The sequence below is a fragment of the Equus caballus genome, chromosome 28, assembly GCF_041296265.1.
Source record: "Equus caballus isolate H_3958 breed thoroughbred chromosome 28, TB-T2T, whole genome shotgun sequence".
Taxonomy (NCBI): domain Eukaryota; kingdom Metazoa; phylum Chordata; class Mammalia; order Perissodactyla; family Equidae; genus Equus; species Equus caballus.
The window spans coordinates 45,703,547-45,717,251 of NC_091711.1; the positions used below are offsets into that span (position 1 = coordinate 45,703,547).

Here is a 13,705-nt window from a genome sequence, read left to right on the forward strand (position 1 = left end):
TGCAGAGGCAGCACTGAGGGGCGGGGAAGGCCGGAGGGCCAGCTGGAGGGCTGGAGTGCTGCTCACTCCTTTTGCCCTCTCATCTCTGGCCTTTTCCCTTCGGGCACGTGCCCAGGACTTTGGGTTCTGGCTCTCATCTGGTTGTTCACTGCCGAATTCCCCGTGCCAAGACCAGCGCCTGGCGTTCCCGAGTGATTGCGGTGAAGGAGTGGGAGCCTGTGGAGGACGCCTCCCTCCTGACGAGGGGGACTGTGCACGGGCACTGAGGGCTCAGCACAGGAGGGTGCCCCGCCCCGTGTGACCTTCCTCAAGAGCCCCATGGTGGGCCTGGTGCTGCCAGGCTGGAGGCAGGTGGAGAGCAGGCAGGGCGGCCTCTGGGATGGCCCTGGAGTGCACGCGGCCAGGCTGCCCCGAGACCCTGATGGTGGGAGGGGAGGCAGAGACATGTGGGACCTTTTTCTGAGGTGCCTCCTGAGTCGAATAACAAGGATACAGACACGGTGGACACACAGCTGAAAGATGGGTATGTTGCCGAGGCCGTCTTGGTGCACCTGGCGTTGAGTCGCTCTGCAACACCGTTCTGAGTCTTTGCAGTGGGTGTTTTTTCTGTGACGCGTTTGTCTGGTCTCAGCACATAGACCTGTGCCTGTGAAGCTGTTTAGTCTGTGTCCAGTTGCAGTAAATGAGCCTGTCTTGGCATGCCTGCTGGTTCTGAAGTCAGCCAGGGGCTTGACTGACTTGTTACCTTGTAGCTGATTTTCAGACATTTTCCGAAATAGCAGATGCCAGCAGGGACCACTTTCATGGACCTGATAGTGTAAAATGAAAAAACAAGTCATTTAGGTCCGAGCAGAACGAGGCTGTACAAACGCAGTCACAGTTTGCATGGTAGATCTTTGCCTTTTGAGGATGTTGGTGTGGTTTCTGAAGGTCACAAAGGGACTGCAGCTGTCCCTTCTGGTCAGGTGACTTCTGCGGCTGTTGGCTCCCGAGCACCCTTCACCCTGCAGAAGGTCGGCAGCAGCAGTGGCGCTGATCGATCGTGGCTCTGAAGAGATCAGATATTTTGTTCCCTCACCCGCAGTCATGTTGAAAAGAAAACCTTCATTCCTCACAATTCCTCAGATGGGGCGAGGGCACAGGTGTCATGACAACAGAAACATCAACTTTCTTCTGCATGAAGGAGCCATTCTTGTCCAGTTTTTCTAGAAGTTTTCCACAACTTGCAGAAACACTGTGTTCCACAAGTGTCAGCAGCTGTTTGCATGCCGAATGTCATCTTCCCTGGAAGCTTATGCTTCCTGGCGTTTAGGTCCCGGCCAGGCCCCTTTGTCCCATGTACAGCGCCGGTCTGGCTCCTGAGCTTGGCTTCCAGTGGGCACTGTTGCCTCGGGCCAGCGTGGGGAGTCCGTCCTCCACACCTCGGGTGGTTCTCAGCCCGCTGCACACAAGCATGGCTGTGGAATCTCTGAAATGCAGGTGCTGGGCCGTGGCCCAGGGACTCTTACTCTGGGCATCGCCGGAGGCATGGAAACAGGGAGCCCCACAGCTACACGTCCTCCACGGCGACCGGGGCAGCGAGGCCTGTGCGTGCCCTGCTCCAGGTCCAGGGTCCTGCTCTGCTCCTCCTGCTGTGACCATAGCCATCTCCTCACCCCTCATCCTTCATGCTCATTGGAAAGTGGGCTCGGTGGTCTGTTTGCAGGTTATCAACAGCATTCAGAATAACAGCTGTGAAATGTCTGCTTGTGGCAGGGGTCGCAACCAACGTGACCTCTGCGTCCTCCCTTTCCTGGGTCTGGAGCAGGTTCTCAAGGGCAGTCAGGGTCGACTCCGCTAGGGCGGTGGTTACTGCTGTCGTCAGAAATCCCTGGGACCTTCGAGGGTCTGGGCCGGCCCCCAGTTCTGCCGTCCTTCCTCGTCCTCTCTGTCCTCCCTGCCCTGTGTTCCGTGTCCTCTCCGCCCTCCGCATCCTCCCCGCTCCCTCCTCCCTCCCATCCCGCCCCCTCCTCCCCATCCCGCTCCTCCCTCCCCATCCCGCCCCCTCCTCCCCATCCTGCTCCTCCCTCCCATCCCGCCCCCTCCCCCATCCCACCCCCTCCTCCCCATCCTGCTCCTCCCTCCCATCCCACCCCCTCCTCCCCATCCTGCTCCTCCCTCCCATCCCGCCCCCTCCTCCCCATCCTGCCCCCTCCTCCCCATCCTGCTCCTCCCCATCCCGCCCCCTCCTCCCCATCCTGCTCCCCCCTCCCCATCCTGCCCCCCCTCCCCATCCTGCTCCTCCCCATCCCGCCCCTCCTCCCCATCCTGCTCCTCCCTCCCCATCCTGCTCCTCCCCATCCCGCCCCTCCTCCCCATCATGCTGCTCCCCATCCCGCCCCCCCTCCCCATCCTGCTCCTCCCCATCCTGCCCCCTCCTCCCCATCCTGCCCCCCCTCCCCATCCTGCTCCTCCCCATCCCGCCCCTCCTCCCCATCCTGCTCCTCCCTCCCCATCCCGCCCCCTCCTCCCCGTCCTCCCTGCTTGCTGTGCTTTGCCAGCTGCTCCTCCACAGCCATTTCTGTTGCGTTCAGCCAGGACACCTCTCATCGCCACTCAGCTCCACACAGAAGGTGCCTCGCAGCTTTCCTCTGGCCTGGTAGCCTTAGAAATAAACACAGCTTTTTCGCCCCCAGAGGTTTTATTGTTCATACACACGTCTCTCCCAGGTCCTTCTTTTCTCTTTTTGCCACTTGGGTCAGGATAGGGAGAGCATAAAGGAGGTGAGGAGGGAGCAACAAGGAGCATTTGTGTCTCCGTTTCCTCCCTTTCCCGTCCTCCCAAGGCTGCTGCTTAGACCAGGAGGGGAGGAAGCAGCAGGGGCCGGCAGGTGAGGTGGGCGGACAGGAGGACAGGAGGACAGGAGGAGCGCCGGGCTGTGACTGGCCGGTCCCCTTGGGAGAGCGCGAGTGCTGGTGGGGCTTCTGCTGAGGCAGGGCTGTGCACTGATGGCCTCGTGGAGGCGGCCGGGCGAGCCGAGGCCACAGGGTGGACTTCCTGACCTTTGTTCCCTCTTTTTAGGATATGTGATGGCGTCCAGTTTGGAGCCGGCATCCGCTTCCTGTAGCTGCCGCGGAGCGTCCTGCAGCCCCCGGGGGGAGCTCTGGCCCTGAGCCGCAGCGAGTCACTCGGTGCCACACACTTTCTCTCCAAACGAACACGTTTGGGTGATTCTTTGAGTCTGTGTGCCTCCGTGTCAATAAATTTTAAAGGCAAGGACTCAGGTGCAGCGTGGATATGATTTGCTTTCCCCACCCGAGTGTCCCACGCTGGCTCTCCCTGAGGACCACATGGGGTGAGACAGGTGAAGTCGCTGTGAGTTCTGTCACGTGTCCCTGCCCAGGTGGAAGTTCCTGTCAGACAGTCCCCAGATTCCTGTTCATCCCAGGCTCGAGTCTCAGTGTTTGGTTCCCCTGTACCGGAATATTCCGCATAGGCCCAGAGGAAGCCCCGGCCTGCTGGTAGAGGGCGTGTGCGCTCCGGCTCCATGCGCTGAGGGAGACTGTGTGGGTGGGGCTGCAGCCACGGCACCAGGTGTGCGTCACTAAAATGCTTGTGTGCCAATAGGGACACTGAGGCAGAGAGGGCAGGTGTGCTCTCTAGAGAGTAATAGCAGGTTAGCAAGATGAGTGGCTAGGTTCCGGTCGCTGCTCTAGCAAATTACCATGAACCTAGGGGCTTAAAACCACACAGAAAGACCATCTTGCGGCCTGAGGTCAGAAGCCCAAATGGGTCTCACTGGTGGAAATGAGGGTGTCAGCAGGGGTGGCTCATGGGGAGAATCTGTTTCCTTGCCTTTCAGCTTTTGGGGTGCCTACATTCCTTGGCTGATGGCCCCGTCCTGTCTTTTCAAAGCTGGCAGTGCAGCACCTTCCATCTCCCTCAGGCTTTGCCTTTCTGTGCCCTTTCACGGGCCCTGGGGATTACACTGGGCACCCCGGACAGTCCAGCTCAGCTCCTTATTTTAAGATCAGCTGGTCAGCAGCCTCGATTCTGTGTGCAACCTGAGTTCCCCTTGTGTTACATAACATTTCACGGCGTCCAGGAATGAGCACGTGGACGTCTCTGGGGGCCGTTTTCTGTCTAACACACCTAGTATCTCTCAAAGTAGTGTTTTCAGGATATGCTTAATTAGTCACATGTGGAAAAACTTCCTTTGAATTCTTCAAAAAACAGCGCCGTATAAAAATGTCCAGGGTTGCGGAGGACGCCCCCTAGGCTTTAGCTGGAATGCGTTCCCATTGGACTTTTTCCCTCTCCGAGCTGGGGCTGCGGCCCCATCACTTTCAGCCCTCCCCTAACCTGTTGTTTGTGTCTTTGCCAAGTAAGCTTGGGGTTTCAGGGGGGCTTGAGTCCAAGGACCCTCGTCGTCCTGGGGCCAAGCTCTAAGGCCCCCGAGGACCATCTCCCCCTCATTGCCTGCGTGAGCTACTGGGATTTGACGGAGAGTATGTCAGAAGACACAGTTCTACCTTTCTTAACAGTTGGGAAGATGGGAAAATATACCTTTTTCCCTTGGATTGTCTTATTGTTTACAGTTTCACATTTATGCCTTTGGCAAAATAGACCCAAGTTGCAGAACTGTTGTGTTCAGAATGTAAGTTAAGACCATAAAATCTGAATGACACAAACCCTCAGCGGCCGCGACCTTTCAGAATTCATCTGGTACGTCCACGGAGAACCCAAGGAAGTCGTTTTCCAAAGGTCAGTGTCTGATCCAGCGAGGCCGGGTCGGCCGGGTCACGGCGCGTGCTCCTTACTGACAGCTCCGCTCCAGCTGTGCACAGCGTGGACACGGTCCATTCGCCTGCGCACTCGGGCCTGCTCCTCCTCGAGGTGAAGTGCAAACAGCGGAGGCGCTGGGTGAAAGGAGCATCCCGCTGGAGCTCAGGTGCTGCTAAGCAGGCAGCCTGGAGCGCAAAGCCAGAAGCCCTTCGCAAAGTGCTTTCCGTGAAAGACCGGAAGCCAGGCGTGTTCCCCGTGGGAAGCAGTTTCTCATAGCGGCTCTTTAGGGCGTCGGATGTGATAGAAAGCAAACGTGAAAGGCACAACAAATTCCTCCGCAAAAGCACCAGCGTGCCTCAGTGAGTCTGCATCTTAATTCCTCTCCCATTTTCCTCTAAATACCTGAGCGTTCGGGACCGGAACAGAGTTTGGTATTTGCGTAATTAACCTTTTATTCCACTCTGCAATGAACAGGCCACGAAGCCAGCTTCCTTTTTCTGTTGGAGAATTCTGCTGTTTGCCTTTCTGGAACCCTGCCGCGTCAGTCGTCTTCCGTTTCTAACAGGGAGACTAACGTCAGTGGACCTAATTTTCACGATGCTTGTGGGAGAAGAACCCACTGTGATGGAGCGTGTCCTCCGTGATCCTGAACTTGTGGTGATCTCTGTACACACACTGTGACCTTTTACTCAGCGAGCAGTGCCACCAGCCACGTGTGTGCCCGGCTGCTGTCTGCAAGTCTCATGATCCAGCCGGGGACAGGCTGTTCTGCCAAATGCTACAGTTACTGGAACAAAGGACAGTCAAGGAGGCCACAACGGTGAAGATGTGCCACCAGCCTTGTCAGGCCACTTTTCCCCTTAGCCTGACTTCCGTGAAGGCCCTTCTCCTTGACCGCCTCCCCATACCCTGCAGGTCCTTAGGCTAAGAATTCGCCTTAATTCATGAATTTGCTTTTTTTTAAGATCAAATAAACTTATCTTTAGGACAATTAGATGTACTCAAATGCATCATGTTTAAAGATCACCAAAGAGGAGAGGTTTCCTTAGTCTAGAGAACAAAAACGGGAGAATTGCGTTTTAAGTAAAATGAAATGTTTAAAATCAGGCAGCTGTCCTCAAAATTCAGATTTCTATCTTCTCTTAAACAGTTGGGTCTGACAACAGAAGTCTCCGTTCCTACCCACAGCAGAGGGCTGGAGCTGGGAGGCAGTGTTCCTTTAAGCCAGAGTCTATACCCGCTGGCACGTAGGGGCCTCTCTGGCTCGTGTCTCTCACTCATCTACATTATTCCTGCCTGTGGCTGAGCTGAAGTGGAAGCGTCTGAACGTGTGCGAGGAGGAGGCGAGTTTTGGGGGTGACAGCTGTCAGAAGGTGGGCTCCTGGGTCAGGAGCCTGGCTCTGGGCCTGTGGGCTGTTTACAAAAGCCACTCACTTCTCTCCTCTGGGCCCAGTGTGTCTTCTGTCAGAGGAGGGCATCTGGCTCAGCACCTCTCAGCGATGCTTCCACAGTCGTGGTGGATGCTGCCTCTGGGTCTTCGGGGGCTTTCTGTCCCCCAGGTAAACGCTGGCTGGTCTGACACCGTAGATCGGTTTGCTTGTTTTTGAACGTTAGGGTCAAGGAGTCGCTGTAGGTTCTTGTTTGTGGTCCAGCCCGGACTGGAATCCCCGCCCCGTCACTAAGTGCAGCAGCCTCTGAACCAGGTATGGTGCTCTCTCCACAAGCATGCTCTCAATCCATCGGAGCCTGTTCGCAAAATGTTCACGCAGTCAGTGATCTCCACAACATGACCTCTTACTAGGAGGCTTTTTAAAGCTTGTTTACTGCCTCCAACATTTGAACTCCAAGAACAATAACTAAATATAAATTTTTTTGCCTCCTTTTTAATTTTTTTACTGATTTCATCAGACGATTATATATACCAGCCGTTCTCAATCTGCTGTTGGTCCCGGGACCCCCCAGCACTGTCAGAAATTAGCCAGGATCTCCAGAGAGCTCTGAGTTGATACTAATCACTTATCATAGTGAAATTAAAACTGAGAATGTAAAAAAATACTAATTCATTTAAAAACAACAAACTCATTACTTGGTAATATAAGTAACATTTTTTGAAAAATCTGTTTCCAAAAAAAAAATTTAGTGAAAAGAGCAGAATTGTTTTATAATTTTGCAAATCTCTTTAACACGTATCTTCAAAAACAGGTGGATTCTGGGGCCGGCCCGGTGGTGTAGTGGTTAAGTTCACATGCTCTGCTTCGGTGGCCTGGGGTTTGCAGGTTTGGATCCCGGGCGTGGACCTGGCGCCACTCGTCACGCCTCACTGTGGCAGCATCCCTCATACAATAGAGGGAGACTGGCACAGATGTTAGCTCAGCAACAATCTTTTGTTGAGCAAAAAGAGGAAGATTGGCAACAGATGTTAGCTCAGGGCCAATCTTCCTCACACACACCAAAAAAAAAAAAACCACAACAGGTGGGTTCTAACATCTACTTCTGCTTTCAGTTTGTTGCAGTTGAAGTTGTTTAAAGGACATGAAGAAAATCCATCGTCACATCGATGTGTATTAGGAAAAGAGGAGAGTATTTCAGTAACCTTTTCAGATAACTGAATATTCTTTGATACTTCACCAAAACTCAACGAGTCATGGTGTTTTAAATGTTAGGCAATTTGGAATCTGAAACCCTGTCAATGGCTTTTTCACGCTGTTAAACTGAGTCTGCTGGTCCATCTGGCCCCCTGACTGCATCTTTCACCCAGGTGGGTTTACAACATCACACATTGGTCATTTGGGAAATGCTGGGTCACCGAGGTATTCAAATCTTCCAAATGCTGGCACACGTCATGATTATGCAAAATATAAAAGGTCACACTCATTCGTCTCACCACTGAGCTCAACAGAAAATGTGTAAGTATTGGGAGGCTGCCAACCTCACGGTGGCAGATACAAGTTTCCCCAAATTCCAGTTTTCACTTGAAAGCTCACATTTTATCATTGGCAGCAAATTCTGTCAGTTGCTTCCTTGAAGCTCCCTCCTTCATTTTCAAGGAAACGTCTACCAGACACTCAAGTCTGAATACCCACAGTTTGTCGGTCGTTCCTTCAAGTAAAGATGATTGATGCTCCGTGGAAAGAGCGGTGGGTTCCGCCGGGAGCTCAGCTACACCGCGCTTTGCTTTGAGACAGATGCGCCTCTGTGGGCAGCAGAAGTGCCGGCTTGCTTCCACCGTCACCATGCAGATGTTCAAAGGCCTGAGATGTGGTGACATTGATCGTTTCTGCTTCCCCAGGGACATCCTTCAACGAGCCCGGCGTCATCCTTTTAGATGCAGGGTGTGCCTGGTGCATGGCGTGCAAGGTGGTGAAGGACACGGTGACCACCAGGACAGTGTGCTGCTCTGCCCACTCCGTGCTTGGGCACCAACACTTTCACCCACCGTCACATTTGCTTCCTGAGTACAGATGTCACCCCCCTAGCTAAGTCACTCAGTAATGTCGTAGTAGTAGTATAAAAACTGTTATGACCTTGCAGATCCCCTGAAAGAGTCAGGGACCCTGGCCCATGGACCACACTTTGAGAACCACTGATCTGTCATCACGCTAAGCAGATTCTCTCAGGCTGTGGGTCCGCCCAGATAGTATTCCGACATCTGCACTGGAGTAATTGCGAGAGAACCAGTGACAGGTGACGCTGCGTGTGGACCTGAACGAGGACGGACTCTGTCTTTGCTGAGGGACAAGCCGGGAATTAAAAACCCTCCTTTTGTTATCAGATATAAATCATATTCACCTCCCTGCCCTCAGATTTCTCTTCTGTGAAATGGGGCTGGTGGGACCTGGGTGTAGCAGAAAGTGTATGGGAAGGGCCTGGCGCACAGTAGGCGCTGACAGTGGTAGCCGGGTGGGGGCCGGGTGGGGGCAGGCGCACAGTCTGCACAGGCCGGGTGGGCTCTGCCGTGGACAGTAAATATGGCCTAGAGGATGGTGTCTGCAGGGGAGGAGCCTGGGTCTCCTGCATTGTGTCACCTGGGAGTGCTGGGGAGAGAAAAGACGGGTGTACATTTGAATGAAACGGAGGCACATTCCACATTCACACCGATTTCCATTTCCGTTTGAGACTTGACCTGTGGGAGGCTTCTCAACACTGCCTCACGGGGTCAAACCAGCCGTCTTGTTAATTTTAAGAATGACCAGTGCTTTCCCAGAGTGGGGCCAACGGTCACATCTTGTCCCCACGCCTGAGTTGTGACTTTTTACGTGGCGTTTTCCTGACAAGTAAATTACTGGACTCCTTTGCCAAATCATTAGATAACTTTCAAGAACAAAGAACGGGAGATTCAGCATTATCTTGCTCAGAAAATAAATAGTAATCATTTTTGAAAAGCACATGTTCTGAATTTGGACCAACTGCGAAAATTACAGCCTCTCTCCTCGCTTCTTTTCTCCTCCTCAATCAATCAGTTTCTAATGGAGGAAGCATTTCCTACATTTATCACTCGATAGATGTGCTGGTCAATTAAAATCCTCTGACTTCGCCTGGGTGAGATAATAGCAAGCCCGGGCCCATCCATCACCGCGAAATGGAAGGTGACCTCCTGAGATTGAGTCAGAGACCCAAATACAATTGCTTCGATCTTATTTCATATCCAGAAATTACCACTCATCTAAACGTAATTTCCCTGAAATACTAAGTGGGCAGAGCTCCTGCGAGAAATATTAGAACATAATAGACTGTGGTGTGGCCTTGACATTGAACATGGAGGGGTGACACTGACATGCTGCCCTCCCCGGGAGGAAGCGTTGAAATAAATGGGATGGAATTTCCTGAGACGCTCCGTAGCCGGTAGAGGTTAAATATGATTCATGCTAAACTTCCATCCCGACAAATGAACTCAGCACTGAGAGGAACCCGTGGCAGCAGCCTCCTCGTTTCCGTCTTTCTGAACATGGCGCGGGGAGAGGAAACTGCCTGGAGTGGAAGAGCACGTGCTTCTGAGGCAGAGGCAGAGCCGGCCTGGAATTCTCGCTTCCTTTGTTCATTTACTCATTCGCCCCACACTCGTGCTGGGCACTCGGTGCGGGGCAGGGCCTGCTCCCAAATCTCAGAGTGGGGTCTTCCCTCCCTCTGTCCCCAGGGGCCCCTCAGCATCTGGTGTCTGCTCATGCCTTACCTCATCCCCTGCCTCACCCCAGAGGCCCCCTTTCATTGACACCACCAGTCATTCCGAGTGACCTTGAGCTGCCAGGCTGCGCTTCTGCAGGGCATGCCTTCTGCGCCTTCAGAGCCAGCTCCTCCTCAACCCCATTGTCACCTCCTGGGGGAAGCCCCGGCTGGCTCTCCAGCGGGTCTCAGAGGCCCAGTGAGGTGCTGGGGGAACATGTTGATCCTTGTCTGGGTGTCAGAAAAGGCTTCTGAAGAAGGGACACTTAGGCCGCGATCTGAAGAATACGTAAGCGTAAGCCAGCAGGTGAGGAGGTGAAGGGAACAGCATTCTAGGAAGAGGGAGCAGGGCCTCAGATGGAAAGTAGCTGGGCTTTTTCTAGGAACTGAAAGAAGGTCAGGGTTCCAAAGTGACAAATAAAAATGGCAAGCAATAGGATATATTGGAGTATATGAGGAAGCCATTTGGTAGAAACCTAATTCGGCCTGACTTTTTTTTTTCAAAAGGGCCTGACTGTGGCTATTGAGCACGCATTGCATATCTGCTTAGACATTTCCTATGGCCAGAACAAAGGCCCTTGAGATAAAGGTGCAACTTCCCCCCACATTAGCATTTCCTTAGGGATAAGCATTTTTCCTTAGGCTAGGAACTGATTGCTGCACTCACCTCCCAGCTCACCTGTGACCACCCAGCTGGAGACAACAGACTGCCACCCTGCTGTGTTCACAGAGACAGAAGACCTACCTGCTATTTCCATCAATCGCTGTGCCGACAGAGCAGTCTCGCGACTATCGTAAAAGGGACATTTCAATCCTATGTGAAACATCCTCTTTGAGTGTATATAAGTATATAACCACCCTTATACCCCCACTTCTTTGGAGTGCTCTGTTCCTTTGTGGAAAGACTCTCCCGGGTTATACTCCTCAGATTTAAGCTCAGAATAAACTCACCCAAATTTTCATTTATAGATTGGATATGGATTATTTTCGTCGACAAAAGAAACAATCAATAGGAGATATATGTACATAAAAGGAGATTTATTATAAGGAATTGTCTCACTCGATCATGGAGGCTCAGAAGGCCCACGATCCACCATCTGCAAGCTAGAGACTCAGGAAAGCTGGTGGTGTAAATTCAGTTCAAATCCAAAGGCCTGAAAACGGGGGGGGGGGGGGGGGGGGGGGGGGGGACGGGGGGACGACGACGATGGTGTGAGTCCCAGCTGGGGGGCAGGAGACGGTGAGACATCCCCGCTCCAGCAGTGAGGCGGGGAAAAGGGACAAATTCCCGCTTCTCTGCCTTTTGTTCTGTTCAGGTCCTCGGCAGATTGGGTGGTGCCCACACATAGGAGTCTGTCTGTCTCTATGTATCATCTATCTATCTATCTATATCTATCTATCATCTATTATCTATCTCTCATCTATCTATCTCTCATCTATCATCTATCTATCATCTATCTATCATCTATCTATCTATATCTATCTATCTATCTTTCTATCTCTCATCTATCCGTCTATCTACCGTCTATCTATCTATCTATCTACCATCTACCTATCTATCATCTATCTATCTATCATCTATCTGTCTATCTATCTATCTATCATCTATCTATCTGTCTATCATCTATCTATCTGTCAATCTATCTCCCCTGTTGGTTCTGTCTCTCTGGAAACCCCTACGGATACACGGTCCTTCCCGGCCCTGGGGGTCTGGAAAGGGACTTATCTCTTGAGCATTTCATTCTCTTGTCAGAGAAAATAAGTAAATAAGTTCCCCCTTTTCTGGGCTGGAGTAACCAAGAAAACAGCGAACCAAATGATTGCCGGGACAGCCACAGAAGTCGCCGAGTGGCAGAGCCCACGGCACAGAAAAGGGAAAATGCGTCGGCTTCCTCCAACGCCCCCTGCCGGCTGCGGGGACCACCGTTTGCTGCAGGAGGTCTTGGAGGTGACCCAGTCTGAGCTTCCCCGGGGCCGGCTCTGCTGGGCTCCCCTCAGTGTCCCCTTGGCGAGCTCACACTGCTTCTGTCTCCTGACTCAGCCCGAACAGGCAAATGGGTTAAGCCCCTGAAAGAAATTTTAAGGGAAATTAGGAACTATTGATCCACAAGGGTTCTAAAAGTAGATGATGGATTTGAAAATGTTCTTCGGACGCTGCTGCTTACTCATAGCAGACTCCCCAGCTGGCCTCCTAGGAGTTTTGAAAACACCCCAAATCTTCAGTTTGCAATAAAGGTGGAAAAAATACAACAGCTCTTTAAAAAGCAATGATTTTTTTTAATAAACTTTCCATTGTTTAGTTTTAGATTTACAGGCTTTTGAAGACTGCAGACGGTTCCCATACATCCCACACCCAGTTTCCCTGATTATTAACATCTTCCATTAGCCTGGGTACATTTGTTACCATTAATGAACCAATATTAATATGTTATTAATTAAAGTCTATACTTACTCAGATTTCCCTAGTTTTTACCTAAGGTCCTTTTCTGCTCCAGGACCCCACATTTCACTTAGTCATCTTATCTCCTTAGGCTCCTCCTGGCTGTGACAGTTTCTCAGACTTTCCCTGGTTTTGATGACCGTGACAACTTTGAGGATGACTGCTCAGGCATTTTGTAGAGTGTTATTAACTGGAATTTGTCTGATGTTTTTCTCATGAAAACATGAGTATGTTTGTGGAGTTCTAGGTTTTTAGAAGGAAAGCCACAGAGGGAAAGTGTCATTCTTGTCACATCCCACCAGGCACGTGCTACCAACATGGCTGGTCACTGTCGATGGTGGCCTTCATCACAGGCTGAGGTGTGTTTGTCAGGCAGGTTTCATAAAGAATATTGTTTCAAAAGAAAAACTTGGATGAAATAGGAAAGGTGTTCTTTAGTGATGTAAGCCTGATCCGATCTTAATGTTTATCCTAAGACGTATACATGAAAATCTATGGCTTGCATTCTTCATGGACTCTGAGATGGAAATTCACAAATAACCTGGAAAACAAGTAAAATCTATTGAAACTGCAAACAGAGCTGAGAAGATTGGCAAATGCCAGGAATAAAAGTGCCTCCTTCCTCGACGTAGCCTCCAGATTTGACAGCTCCCAGACAGGGCTGCCAGCGCCTGTCAGAGCCTGGATGATTCTGGAAGCCCGCAGTGATAGGAGCTGAGGTTAGCGATTCTCTTGCAAGTGCTGAGTGCTTCATGGGGACAAGAATAATGCCTCTGAGATTAATAAGGTGCAGCTAGACACAGACAAAAGGCTTCACGATAAAGAATGTTCCAAGTTCTGCACAGGCGCCCAAGTTTAAAATCCAGCAACGCGTGTGGCCCTTGTCAGCACCAGCAGTCTCTAAGGGGCCCTGCCAGAGAGTTTAGCTTCTACTTAAAACATAGTTCTCGCAAATCTTCTGGGTTAATATTTCCAAATAATTGGTAGCAGAATTAAAGAAAGATCAAGCATTTAAAAATGTTTTTATTTCCCCAAGGAGAATGACTATTCCTATATTAAAATCTGCAATAGTGGCCAAGAGTTTGTGAAAAGAACAAAAGTTGCCAGGAAACATTATTCTTTCGTTGATATTTTATAACAATTAAAAAATGTAAGAACCATCCTTAGCTCTGAGACAGTAGAGAACAGGCAGCAGGCTGAATCTGGGCTGCGGGTGCAGCTTGCTGGCACCTGAGGTTTGTGATCTGGAGCCCAAAGGCTAGTCACGGATCAGAGATGTCAGTGTGGGAGTCATCAGCACCAGTGTGGGTTCAGATCCACATGCCTGCTCTTCACTGAGGA

At 51.4% G+C, this 13,705-nt stretch overlaps 1 protein-coding gene across 1 annotated transcript in view; it reads left to right on the forward strand.

Annotated features, from left to right (window-relative positions):
- Positions 1-3,258, forward strand: part of SAMM50 (SAMM50 sorting and assembly machinery component) — a 34,608-nt gene extending 31,350 nt beyond the window's left edge. The window contains exon 15 of the mRNA XM_023631707.2: positions 3,061-3,258. Within this exon, the coding sequence (XP_023487475.1) occupies positions 3,061-3,106 (46 nt within the window). The 3' untranslated portion in view covers positions 3,107-3,258. The remainder of the gene's footprint in view (positions 1-3,060) is intronic.
- Positions 3,259-13,705: the final 10,447 nt, after the last annotated feature.